General features: G+C 33.2%; 1 protein-coding gene across 2 annotated transcripts; it reads right to left on the bottom strand.

The window, feature by feature from the left end:
- Positions 1-8,268: 8,268 nt before the first annotated feature.
- LOC132743628 (uncharacterized) lies at positions 8,269-15,025 on the bottom strand. Of its 2 annotated transcripts, XR_009627595.1 has the most exons (7): positions 14,770-15,025; positions 13,130-13,270; positions 11,793-12,014; positions 10,544-10,936; positions 9,826-10,026; positions 8,817-9,541; positions 8,269-8,774 (listed from the first exon to the last, which is right to left on the bottom strand). XR_009627595.1 is itself a non-coding variant. In XM_060732170.1 (6 exons), exons 1-6 carry the CDS (start codon positions 14,819-14,821, stop codon positions 9,336-9,338), a joined length of 1,215 nt encoding a protein of 404 aa, XP_060588153.1. In that variant the 5' UTR covers positions 14,822-15,025; the 3' UTR covers positions 8,269-9,335. The 2 variants fall into 2 exon arrangements, 1 of the variants encoding a protein (XP_060588153.1); XM_060732170.1 differs by having other exon boundaries at positions 8,269-9,541.

Here is a 15,025-nt window from a genome sequence, read left to right as displayed (position 1 = left end):
AATGAGAAAATCGACTTTTTTGAGACTCTCAATGGGGAAAACAGGTTTTAATATTAACGTTAATATTAAGGAAATTTCGTTTTAACTTGTTTTAAGCATAAAATAAAAAGAAAATTTGTTTGTTTGTTGTGTTAGATGTTATTTTATTTCATCGAGCGGGCTTGAAAAACAGTATTCTCACTAGTGGCTACGCACAAACAAACAAATATCCTCTATATATATTCTGATATTCTGATATATACTGATCGATTTTTCTGCAACATTCATTTTGAAGGTCCGATGTTTGCATGACAATTGTGTAAATAAATCAAGTTTGATATGGAACAAGTGGCAAGAAGTTGTCATAAAGCCTGCTTCTGCGACAAATATTAAGAATTTGGAAATAATATGTAACATATACTACTGCTAAAATAACGAAGAAACAAGTATCTTTAAAAGTTTGGTTGAAACAGAGATGTATCACACGGAAGAAATTGTTTAAGTTCAGACGCCCAACCAACGAGCTAGATCTGTGGTTAGACAGCATAGATCGATCCCTCACTTTCTCAGGTGTACATATAGAATGCGAGTATCTTAAGGATACCTTGGTTTTATTATTTTACGCAATTATATCAAAGGTTATTGGCTTAGGACTAAGCCCTACTGCACAGGAGCCCTTCCCCAGGACACTCTGTACTACCAAAAACATTAAACCTAATCCAAATGCATGTCAATACAAAATCAAACAATTCTAACAAAAAATATATTACTTATACTATAAACTATTTTTTGTGTATTTTGAATGCGGTGAAGTGTGTTTGGGTAGAATGCGGGATCCTGGGATGGGCCACTGGGGATAAAGCTTGGTCCCACGCCGATAACCTGTGAATTATATAAGGTGTCATACCTTTCTGTTCAATCTGAGAGATGTTGTGAATTGAACACTTGCTATGCAAAAATTATAAACATTTTTTACGCTATTTTTTACTTAAATTTGTAAAATAGAATAATGGCACTTGAGTGGTAATATAAAATTTTGGTTACATTTAGTAGTCAAAATGCTGATAATTTATATTCATGCTCACATCTTTTGTTACAGAATCTCCGTATATTTTCATCCGACCATAAAGCAGGAAAATTGTGATTTGCTTTCATCACCGGTGTGTGAAGGGGACTCCACTGAGTTTTTATGACAGGACGGGACTGGAAATAGTTTTCCGTTTTTTGTGTATCATGTGCTAAAGGTTTAGACCAATAACTTGTGTGTAATTTTTCAGAACATTCCCTCACCATTTGTATTGTGCAAAATGACCCAAAATGAAAAGCGTTGCAACGCTTTTCACTAAAATTGGGGTAAGAACCGCACTATATCAATATTTAATTTTATCCTGAGCAGATTCTCGTCATTAACCTTTGCAGTGTTTTTCATTTTAAGTGTTTCACTTGATTTCTGTAAAGATTTCATAACACAAAATGTATAATGATATTTTTATGCTGTTTTGTATCAGTGGTGTTACTTTAATGCTTATAAAATCAATAAGTTTCTCACGTGTCTTGAGAGTAGAATATTTGTTGAGCTTCAATGCAAAGTCATTATAAGATGGTTACCTTGACCTAAATGTAAAAATAAATGTTGCTCGTCTGCATCTGTTTGTTCAACTTATCAAACTCATTCCAAAAGATAAAAGGAACATTTAAAGTGGCTGTTTAATGGGTCATATGTATGTTCTTGAAATTACAGATGCGTTTCAAGAAAAAATGAGCTCTAAACCGTTTAACTCAACAAAAAACGGCTCCTAAATATTTGTGTGGCGTTACGTTTTAAAGATATAACTGATGTACTATAGAGGATGTACTGTAGAGAAGTTCAATATTGAATTTATTGAACGAATTGAAGAAAATTAGTTGTGAACGTACACGAATGTAATAAACCAATTTGTCACATACCTAGGAAAACATGTGTGTGTGTGTTTTTCAGTTAAAACATTTATTTTATATGCCCGAAAAGGCATATTATGTTATACTCCCTTTGTCGTCCGTCTGTCTGTCTGTCTGTCCGCCCGTTTAGCAATTCGGTTTCCGGAGCACAACTTAAGTTCCATTTGATCCACAATGTTCAAACTTCATAGGATGATTGCCCATATTGGGTAGAAGACCCTTATTGATTTTGGGGTCAAAAGGTCAAAGGTCAAGGTCACTATTACCTTAAAACTGTAAACAGTTTCCGGAGCATAACTAAAGTTCCATTTGACCCACAGTGTTCAAACTTCTTATGATGATTGTCCATATTGAGTAGAAGACCTTAATTGATTTTGGGGTCACAAGGTTAAAGGTCAAGGTCACTATTACCTTGATACTGATAACACTTTCCGGACCATAACTTAAGTTCCATTTGGCCTAAAATATTCAAATTTCATAGAATTATTGTCCATATTGGGTAGAAGACCTCTATTGATTTTGGGATCAAAAGATCAAGGTCACTATTACCTTAAAATTGAAAACAGTTTCCGGAGCATAACGTAGGTTCCATTTGACCCACAATATTCAATCTTCACAGAATGATTGTCTATATTGGGTAGAAGACCCCTATTGATTTTAGGGTGACAAGGTCAAAGGTCAAGGTCACTATTATCTAAATACTGAAAATAGTTTCCGAAGCATAACTTAAGTTCCGTTAGGCCTACAATATTCAAACTTCATAGGATGATTTTTGCATATTGGGCAAAAAAACCTATTGATTTTGGATCATTAGATCAAAGGTCAAGGTCACAATTACCTTAAAACCAAAAACAATTTCCGGAGCATAACGAAAGTTCCATTTGGCCCACTATATTCAAACTTCATAGGATGATTGTCGATATTGGGTAGAAGACCCCTTTTGATTTTTGGGTCACAAAGTCAAAGGTCAAAGTCACTTTTACCTTATTACTGAAAACAGATTCTAGAGCATAACTTATGTTCCATTTGGCCCACAATATTCAAACTTCATAGTAGGATTGTATATATTTGATAGAAGACTCCTATTGATTTTTGGGTCACAAGGTCAAAGGTCACTATTATCTTAAAATTGAAAACAGTTTCCGGAGCATAACTTAAGTTCCATATGGCCCACAATATTTAAACTTCTTAGAATGATTGTCCATATTAGGTAGAAGACCCCTATTGATTTTGGGGTCACAAGGTCAAAGGTTAAGGTCATTATTAATAATGAACAGCCAATTCCCATGTCCAAAAAAGGATAACTATTGCAACTTGAAAGTATTAACAGTAATCACTAGAGATAACTGAAAAATCATAATTATGAATTGCTGTTTTACATGTATACATTAATATCAATAATAATATTAACATTAATAATAAAGTATGTAGATATCAATGTATTGAATGGAAAATTAATGACATTAAAACTTGAGATGAAGTTAAGGTAACAACATGTGTTGGTATAGATTCTATTCTATTCTATCTCTAATAAATTAAACACATGCTGTCAATTTTGCTTCTTAACAACATAATTTATCATTCTTGGGGCATATCAATGGTTACTCTTGCCAAAGCAGTGAAAATATTATTGCACACACTATTTCCCTGTACAGCATCTTAGCATGGGCATGCTTGTGTACATTGCTGTTTATTTGAACAACATATGCAACTATTGGCACATTGCTATCTGCACAAACAGACCAAGTCACTCAACAATTCTGGAACAGCAGCTGGTTGGCCAATCATCTGTGGCAAAGAGGACTCCAACTGAAACCCATAGTCAGTTGGTGGAGGAAAACTGTGTATTGCTGGTTAATATGTTTCCAAACTGATACTGAAAACAAACAAATATTAACATATGCAGAAAAAAAATCATCTGTTAGTGGCAATTTCTTTGGCTTTGCATACTTATTTGAGAGTGCTTTCTCCATACGTGATTTGTCAAGAGAGAACAGGAATTGCTACCATATAAGAGGCCAACAAAGTATGTACAGCATATCTTTGTATTGGCAGAAAGAGAAAGTCCACTTCCAAGCTCAGAGAGGGACTGCAGATTAGATACATGAATCATCATTATTTTAAATGCAGTATTCTTTCCATAGAAGTACTACAGTAATCACAGCCAGTAAGACAATTAAACTGGAAGCAGGATTCTTCTCTGATTACTTTACAAGGCATTAACAATTTCATGAACAGATAAATAGCGTGTATTATTACAGTGCAACTGTCTTCGACCTGTCTTGAAAAATACTTGTTTAAGATTTAAATTGTCAAAGTGGTGAATAAGTAATATCAGCACATCTGTGTCAGGACTGACAATAATAACAACCTTACTTCCACTGAGTGAGCTATACTTTGCATTATATACGTGTATTGTCCTCTTCCTGGTTGGAATGTAACTCTTCCACCAAATATATACAGTCACTCTTCACCATTAGAGCCTTATTCCAAACCTACCACTAACAAAAATTGATTTTCCAGATGGTTAAAGAGTTGAGGCATTAAGAGTGATATGCCTGGTGTCTCTCTTTTGCTGTCGTCACTTGAAAGTAGATGCTTCAAGTCAGTAATGACCATATTTGGTTGCAAGTGAGTAGAAACACAGCAGGATCCCAAAGGTTGTTTTTTCTGGCGAGTTCGGGACTTATGACTCCCTTCAGCAAAATATTTGTCAAAAACAACAGGTACACTTGGTATCTCTTTGCTGGCATCAAGAATATTTTCCAGAATATTAAGATGCCATGTCAAAATATGTGGGCTTCACAGAAAAGGGCGGCGGTTGTTGCATCTGCACAACAGCCATAGCATCAAATATATTTGTATCAGTTTGAATTTTCATGGGAGACCTGTCTGACCTGGGATTAGTTCTTCTAAATTAGCCATGAAATCAGACTTTTTGGTCGCACACATCATATCATCCTGAGTAAAAAGGCTCACTGGGACTAGAGTTTTCAAATGACATGACTCGTTCTAAAGAGACTTTCTTAAATGTTTTGATGGACAACAGGCTAAAATACATATCTTCAGCATCAATTGGAATTTCTCTTGATTTACTTTTAACTTTGCTCATTACCTTAGACATTGTCATCACCTTACTTTTTTTGGACTTGATCATGGAAACTTTTAATTGGCTTATTAGTACCATTATTGACAACAAACCGTTCCAGAGCAAATGTTTCGAAAAAAGTTTTTCACCCGCATTATACTACTCAAGCAAACTCTTTTGAACATCAGCAGATGCCACAACACCTGTTGCAAAATTAACTAGTTTTGTTGGAGGGGGAGACATTCCAAAGGGGTCAATAAATGTGTCTGATGTAAACAAATCAGAACGTTTTGTACAATATGTATTAAAAGCAAGATTGTGGAAGGGAGTTTTAGTGTGATGTGGCTTACATGCTATTGTATGAATGTTATGAATGTAAGAGAGTATCCGTTAAAGGAGGTCTAGCAAGAAACAATCGAGCAAGTGCACTAGAAACAATCGAGCAAGTGCACTATCTTGATGTGTTAGACCAATGATTCCCCATGAAGACTTCAATGATTTGTTTTTAGTGGCTTCCAAAACATAGTCGATCCAAACAGAATTAAAGTGGCCTTTCAGAAAACTCTGCAATATCTCAGGGGGCATGCATTCGAAGCACCAGGTATGGTAGGTCATATACCTAGAATATATATGCCGATTTGATGCAAAAAAAGATGATTTTTTTTACATTTTGAGAACAAATGTGCATCCCATAGCCCATGTCTTGACGAGGCAATAAAACGCTTCAAAGGTGCTGACACACGAGTCGAATAATCATCCCAGAACTGAAAGAGAGGGGGCATAGCTCGTCCTTGGGAACGAAACTTCTCGATAAGGGGAGCAACATGTCATTCAAGAAATGTAAAGATCTGTGGATGAATCTCATTCTCTGAACCAGAGTAGTTTTGAATTGATCATGATTGCTACAAATCTTGTCAAACATATCTGGGGAATTGACAACAAGCCATTCTTTGAATATTGCCATCCTTGCAAAGTTTTATCTATAAGTAAAACTGCTCTCATGCAACGATCAAAGTCTTTCCCTGCAAATATCTGGCCAACTGTGACTTTAGCACACACACCTGATTCACTAAGCTTATCAGCAATACCAGTTGTTCTGTACAAGCACGCACAAACACTCAGTTTACTAGTAGCCAAAGGTGGATTCAGGACTGCCCTTGGCCTTGATATTGATTTGTTGTAAGGTAGCACATGAGCTAAACCCTGACCTATGAAAAAAATGTTAAGGATAATTTAAATGGCCAGATATACTTATAAAGCAGACTTCAGCATACATAAAGTTATACTTCAAAGTAACTAATAATGAAGGAATAGTGCTGTGATGAATTTGCTATATCATCCGTTGTAATGTTATTGATTTACCATTGGTTTGACATAATATATAAATTATTCGAATATTGTTAAGGTAGTCCTTGAAAGCAGAACTGCCTAGTTCTGATTGCCTTATAAAAAAGTTTATTTCAATTAAAACTACTTATTTGATGTAAATTAGTTGTAAATCCTTGCATTATCATCATTACATCATTATTGTATTTTATTAATATTATTTTATGATGTCACATTCAAAATGAAAGAATTTTTCGAATAAATGTTATTACCTGGCAAAGTTGATATGTTAAGACTCCTGCCAGACACTCTTGGCAGTCGTTATGAAGTTGACATCAGTGGCATAGGGGTCACAAACAAGCTTGCCATAGCATGAGTGGTTCTCTTCCACTAAGAGTTCCCTCATTGAGTACCCTCATAAAGGGTCTAAATAAGCTATTTGACTTTCAATTGTTATTTCTTCTGGTGAAAGGTATTCTTTATCTAACTTTTTTGTCTTACTGACCCTATTAAGAAGGATTCAGCATCTCTGCGTAAAATTTTTATATCATCATTATTGTCAACTTTATTTTGTTTCTGTTGTTTAGGTTGAGTTTCACTATGAGATGTCTCTCCCAAATCTATACATGAAACTTCTCTTAACAAACTAGAAGTAAAATTTGTTCTAGTAATTGGTGAATCATTGGTGTTTTTCAATTTTGAAGCAATATTCCTCTCAGAAATATAATGGGCCAGACTTCCCTTTTTTCTGTGGTATATTGCTTCCACAGCAACCAGGTCACCATTAATAGAAAATAAGCGGGAGTAAACTGCATCATCCTGATTTTTTTCAGCCACATCATAAATTTTACTATATTAATTAGAAAACGATTTGTAAACGATTGCACAAGTGACCATTTATCTCGTTTTTTTGGCAAGGCACTTTTCACCACAAATGAAGCAGTTTTGCTTGAAGTATATATGTTTGGTTTTAGACCGAGTAAAAATATTGGAAGGTATACTCAGTATAGTATGGTAGCAAGTATTTTGAACTGCATGATTTATGGTAATAAATGCTGAGTTTACCACAGCGTATGCCATGTACATTTGAATATAATTTGAGATATCACATTTTCTTTGCTAGCTAATATAAAAGTATCTCACTATCCTCTATCTATTAAACGTATGTACTATATACTCGTATTATATTCTATGTATGAAAACAATAAATTGTTTTTCTGCAACTTCGATACATTTTTAATTCGAAAGAATGCATTTAGATCTTTATCTATTTTGCAAACATAAAACGTTAAGCAACAACGCGTATTATATCTTCAATATTTATATACGCGTTTCGCTACGTACGTATAGGATACTGAATTAATGTAGATTTAATCCTGAATTTATTGAACGAGTTGATTAAAATTATATTATGCGAGCCTATCATATTTTATTCGACGAGTTCAATAAAGTTAGTTAAAAGGAGCTGTTTATAATTAAAATAATAACTTTATCAAAGACGCACCTATACTGTATCGCTAACATTAAGCGTGTCTTTACGCTATGTTTGTATAACGCAAATGACTTCACGTCAAAATATATGCACGGTCGTGCAATGCCATTTTTACGGAACTGCAAATCACAACGGTTTTATTTATATAAAAAGTAACCATAATGTTACGATCCTAATAGAAAGGTTCTCGTGAATTATGAGCGTTTCATTATAACAACATATGAAGTGGATTATTTCTGGCTCCCTTCATATATAACCCTAACTTAATGTATTTTTACCCTGTTAACCATCATTTCTTATCTCAAATGTTGTTTTGCTTTATCTCATTAATGACATACATGTTCTAATTCCGTACAGACTAGATATGCTTCAATTTTATAGTGTTATATAATGGGGTTTTTAATATTAAATTATAAAAATTAAAGTAAGTAATAACAAGACAATAGGCATATAATTGTTTAATCATGATGCAATGGAAGCAATGTGTTCAAGCACCACGTTTTTGCAATTACTTATTTACACTCTTATCTGTACATAGACAGATATTGCTAAGTAGCATACATATAAATGTCCGTTATAGGAACTTGTTTCAATGTACAATATATCATATCGTACAATATACAATATCATTGGCATTTTACTGGCCTTCACAAATTTAGATATAGAAATGGAGCTCATTGACTCAGCTTTGTTGTTATTGTGACAAACTACAATGCAGTTGATGTTGGCCATATAATCAAACAAAAACTACATTGCAGTTGATGTTGGCCATATAATCAAACAAAAACTACAATGCAGTTGATGTTGGCCATATAATCAAACAAAAAACTACATTGCAATTTAATGTTGGCCATATAATCAAACAAAAAACTACATTGCAGTTGATGTTGGCCATATAATCAAACAAAAACTACAATGCAGTTGATGTTGGCCATATAATCAAACAAAAAACTACATTGCAGTTGATGTTGGCCATATAATCAAACAAAAAACTACATTGCAGTTAATGTTGGCCATATAATCAAACAAAAACTACAGTGCAGTTGATGTTGGCCATATAATCAAACAAAAAACTACAGTGCATTTAATGTTGGCCATACAATCATACAAAAACTACTATGCAGTTGATGTTGGCCATATAATCAAACAAAAAAACCACAATGCAGTTGATGTTGGCCATATAATATGAGAACAAAAATCAACAAGGCAAAGAGTGACTCTTCCAACAAAATCCAGTCATACTGATCCGCCAGCAGTGTACAAGCACAAGTCATTGATAACATAAGTAGCCATTTTACATTTTATCATTGCCTTTTTTTCCTAAAATAAATCTTTAACATAAAACTTCGTCTATGATGTAATTACGTCCAAGGATCGGAATAAGAAACAAAAACATCCAGTACATTACTTGCATTTAAACTTGTATCATCACTCCCTCGGTGAAGTCTTTCCAAGGTTTCTATCATATAATAAAATTATTTGCCTGTTTGGATTGTAAGTTTCCAGAGCAAATCACCAGCCTCGTCTTCTATTTTGTCTCCTTATGCCGTGTCGCCTTTTCCTTCTGTTTCGTTTAGGTGTTTTAGCATTTCTTTCCTTATCCAAGTCACGTTTCTTCTTTCCTTTTCTCCCTCGATTTTTCTTCTTTCTAGGTTTCTTTTTCTGTTGCTTTTTAATACATCTGTCCCTCTTTTTACCTGGCTTCTTTTTCAAACAGCCTTCATTTAATAGAAACAGATAATATCATTTTCCACAAAATTAAAGATAATATTAAACATCAATGTCTGAAAATAGAATTTAAAAAAATGTATGTACATATACCTATCATTTGTAGATCTTTGAGATATCTCAAAATGCTTAAAAAGAACCAAATGTATTGCAAAAATATCTACAATATACCAATATTAAATGTTGACAGAAACTAGGATTAAGTTAGAGGTAAATTATTGCATGAAAGAAAACACACTGAAGATAAGAATAAAGCTTGAGATAAAATATTTACGGGGTGGTATTGGTTCGGTGGTGGTGATGGGCTTTAGTGTGGTCGATTCAGGTTTTGATGGAGCCAGTAACGACTCTGCAAGCCAGCTATTAGACGTATGAAGGTCTAGAGGATCTTGATCGTTTGGTACTGGACTAACATTTCCACGTCCCATGATTTTCTCGCATGCATCGTGGACGCTCTGGTCATCTTTAGATACAACTGTATATAAAAACAAAAGAACACGTTCAAAACTAATGATCATATATATCTTTTATTTCATTAATTTCAATGCACAAACGCATTTCGAAATAACAGTAGTGGATATGAAATTTAGTTGTTACTTCAATTCGTTGGATTACACTCAGGTAGCCGGATAGAAATATAAAATATATATATATATATATATATATATATATATATATATATATATATATATATATATATATATATATATATATATATATATATATATATATATATTATATGATACAACCTTAAAATAATATCAGTAATATATTGTCTCAGACATCCCTGGCAAAATATATAGGATAAGTAAATTTTCTCTCAGATATTTATATTTGAATCATGTCCTTCTATAGTATTCCTTGTTATCATTGGTTTCATTCCAGGTACATATAATGCATGTATATTCGGTTGCTTAATCACAGTGTTAATGGACAGTGTAAAGATTTGGAACAAAACGCAAACACCATAATGTCACACAATATTTACTTACACTTGAAACAAAGGAGAAACCCTTTTCCGCTGTTGGACTCCGTTCCTACACTAAACACAAATGAAGTCTCATGCCCTTCTGTGAACTGGAAAGTTTTATCAGAAGATGCATTTACTTGCTTGTCATTGTTTACAATTAGTAGGCTATCGTCATCACTAATGTCAACGTTATGAACGGCGACAAGCAGTTTTTGTCCCTTTGGCCAATACAGCTTCACCGAACAGTTTCTGGGCGAATGAAGATAGTCCCATGGGTACAGTTTGTGACTTCTGATGATACCCCCTGAATCGGAAGAACCTGATCTTTCGTAACATGATTCATGACTACTCCGACTTCCACGACCACTTCCAAGATTGCTACAGATATCTATCAGAAGTGTTTTAGGATCCATACCTAAAAATATAATCATATCTTTATATATTACTTTTAGTAAAATAGTAGCATGGTATTTTTACTAGTTTTATGATAATTCCAACAGAAGAAATTGTTTAGATTTCTTTGACTGTATAATTGATTAACAAAACCGTTAGCTTTAAACATTGTAACTTTTAAATATATTGAATAAATAATAAGTTTATATTTTCTTCTCATCACATTAAGTATCTTCGTTTTTGAGTCTGTGTTGTCGTAAAGTGCGTGTTTATTTTTTAAGTAAAAGATTAATTCAATCTGTGTGAGCGATCTAAATTGTCTTTTTGGCCCATACTTTTGTTTAGTATTACAGCATAATAATTGATCAATGTCACTATTAATGGTTTCAACCCGGTACGGAATTAGACCCAGTCCGTTGTAGTCTAGAAAGTAGTTCTTTAAAAAAATTTGAAGTGTCCCAATTTAAGTCATCTCTAGTTAGATTGGTCACAATTAAAGTGTATTTATTGCATGTGTGTAGTTTTTGTGTGTTATGTGATGGCTTTAAAAGTTGTTTTTGTGTATTCTCCAGGAACTCATTTGTTGGCGGAAAGATTAAAGATGTACTACCCACCAGCTGTCAGGAGTTTTTAAAGTGGTGAATTTAAACAGTGTTACAACAGAATGAAGATTTCTAAAAAAAAAGTAGATGGCTAACCTATTATATTGTGGGCCTCTTTGGACTAAGATAGTGTTAATGTTTAAAGTTGAAGACAGTATATAATTCATCAAGAACAGTGGAATCCAGAATTAAGCCTCAAATGTGACTGATTTACTAAAGAACAAATAGTACGTATGCACCGGGCCGAGTCCTAATTATATCTTTCAGATATCAAACCTGATTCCGACGTCTTGGTGTAACCATAGTCCTCTTGGAAATCTGTCGGTTTGAAACACTTATAACTGACTGCCATAAATGTTGGTTGTCTGCCGATGCAGTTTCCACTAACAGAATCGCTAAAAATGATTCGGTCGTGTGGCCAGTTGATTTTGCAGCCGTTGCGCCAGTAACAGTTCATATAGTCCACCATCAACGAAGGCGTCTTTCCTAAACAATTCCCTGCAAAGCAGAAAATGTGGAGAAATCACAGAAACAGATTTGTCAAAATAGGTAGATGTGTGAGGTTGGCGGCCTTGCGGCCACGCGGGCAAGCGGCCTTAATTTTCAATTAGTAGTAATGTTATGAAAAACAACAATAAAACGTTAATTAATGATGTTCTAAGAACAATCCTTGTTATTCTAAGTTATTTAAAGGATATATAAAAAGAAAAGAATTACTTTGAGAAAACTTTTTTTTAAAACAGCCGGAAATTTTACAGTTGTAGAAATGTTATAAATATGATAAAAACGGGACATTATCAAGTTCTTAAGACTATTTTTATATTTAAAGGTGTATAAAAAGAAAAAAAATCACTTTGAGATTCTATAGATGTGTCTACTTCCTTTAGAGAAAAGGTTCTGTATATTTTTCATTATAAACATGTATAGTTTAACTGTAAAGCCAGATTATTCTGATAAATCTAAATCTAGTAAATACATTCATCATTTCTTGTTTCCTGAGCATTATGAAGAAACTCCCTGTTTTTGACAAAATTGTGAGCGCTACATTCGCATTTATTTTGTCTAAAATTGTGAAGATATATATATAAAGGTTTTGGATACATTGATTAACCTTTAGTGTAAATAATTCATCTTAGATGTACACGGCAAAGGCAGTATAGGTACATCAGTTTAATCAGACCCTAAGCTGCAATACCATTGTTCATCAATATTTGCATTTCTAAACAGTTGAAGTAAACATTATTTTAAGTCAATTTCTCCTAAAAAATGGGGAAGGATTTAGTTTTTGTGTGATATGTGACGTCTTGTATTTTACTGTTTTAAAAAATGATTTAATAAGGTCTAGACAGAGCAAAAGTAATTTATTTATAATACTTAGTAATATACAGTTAACAACTACATCCTCATAATAAATTACATTACCAATAAAATACTGATGTTTACGTACATGTGATATATTTTACAAAGTACATTAACATAATTATGACCGGTGAGCTGTTCCACAACTTTTCACGTCTTGAATTTCCAAAATAACTTACTTATCTAAATATAATGTATTTAAACAGGAAACATTCAATTAACAAGCAGACTTGATATTTATAAACCTATCTTACCATCTTGTTGTAAACATCTTCCGGTGCCAGACTCGACAGAAACGTTGGAAATATAACCTCCGGAACAATTTAGTTGTACAGATCTTTTCTTATAACTTGCCTCAACGCATGGGTTTAAGAATACTTGTGCTTCTACCAAGGCTGTTCAAATAGACATAAAAAACTTTTACACCAGAAGCTTTCCGATCCAACTCATGATATATTTGTAGATATCGAAACTTTTATTGTCATTTTCAGTTTAAAGGATTATTTTATGTTATTAAAATGCCAAGTTTCAGCTGCAAAGATTGATTTAATTGAAAGTGCTAGGTCTGGCTCCATACTGACCTGACTCAATACTGGCGGAATAGGTATGACTAGTGTCGTAATTGCCGCCAGCATATATTGTCATATTAGTATTTTGAAGCCGTCCGGTTAGGTTAAGCGTCAGGCTGTAAATTGGGCGACCCGGGTTCGATTCCTGGACGGTGCAGGTCACTTCCGTTGTGATTAATATCTTTTCTTAGCTCATTCTGGTATGTACAGAAGTTTCAGCTCTTTGTGGAGCTTGACAACCAGCCCAGGAACGATGCGGTATCTGAACTGTGCTCAATGTGGCTTACTGCCGTGATCCGAAGTGAAAACTACCAACACCATATTTTGATGGCAAAAAGATATTAATAAATATCGGCATTTTAAGATTTTATTATAACCTTGCTATTGGTATTAAAAATGACTTTCAAATACGCATTGTATCTGCTATTCATTTGCACTATTTTTATTTATATCTTAATTTGCTATTTAGAAAAATGTCCGTGCTTCTATAAACAAATTTATTCACAGTCAAAAATATCAACATATTGCATTATTAGCTTAGTTATAATATAATAAAGTTCATTTTAGTATTTGCTGTATTGAAATCAAATATTTATGATCAAAGTATATATATGACCGTGTCACATAAACAAGCCTAATCATCTTCAAGATGATTCAGTCAGCCTGTCTTCAATCCCCCAAGTATGAATAGGGATTATTTTGCTTACAAACTTATAAAAGTAGAGAAATGATAGCGAACAAAATTTATTCCTGATCACGAACTGATTCTGCAGGGACATTTTCCGATCCATGTGTCGCCCATTATTGGTTTTGTCGTGACACGGCTCATATATATGTTAATAAATTGTAGTATCAGATGAAAGAAACCAAGACATTTTCATCGTTCAAAAATTTAGTTAGCCGTCTTAAATATTAAGCAACTATAAAAGCTTTTATTATACAGTATACTTATAAATGAAATATTGAAAAATATTGATGAAATAAAATGCATATTTTTATTTCCCGTATTTTCACTGTAAAATGTATTTTGAACTGCAGTGAAACATATTTTCCGTATTTTCGGTGGTGTCTTTCCAGACTACATTCTTCTAAATTCAACCAATACTCAAAATTAAAAGGGAATTATTCCTATTTATAAGGTTAAAAAAGAGAAAAGTATATAATAAACAGAAAATTCAAGTTTTTTCTATGATTTATTTTCATATTGTAGTATGAAAATTATCATATTTCACTCGTTGCTACTGCCACTCGTGAAATAATTATTTTAATACCACTCAATGAAAATAAATCCTGTAGAAGAAACTTAAATATCTTCTATTTCTTACCTAAAGTTTGCATAAATGTAAGTAGAATCGATACATAAATCCAGTACAACATTTTTGCCACATTTCAGTCTGATTCCAAACTAGAAAAATAGAAAACAGGTGCCTTTTTTCAATTACATTCAAAATCTCACAAATTTAATCAAGTATAAATTTTACAGATGCCCAAACGAAAATTAGTTAATTGTCCGTGAACTACATTTGAAGCATTTATAACCTGGTTTGATGCCTTAGCGATCATTTATTTATATATATACAA

This window comes from Ruditapes philippinarum, unplaced genomic scaffold (genome assembly GCF_026571515.1).
Source record: "Ruditapes philippinarum isolate M1 unplaced genomic scaffold, ASM2657151v2 ctg652_1_1_1_1, whole genome shotgun sequence".
Taxonomy (NCBI): Eukaryota; Metazoa; Mollusca; class Bivalvia; order Venerida; family Veneridae; genus Ruditapes; species Ruditapes philippinarum.
This window is presented reverse-complemented; position numbering and strand designations above follow the sequence as displayed.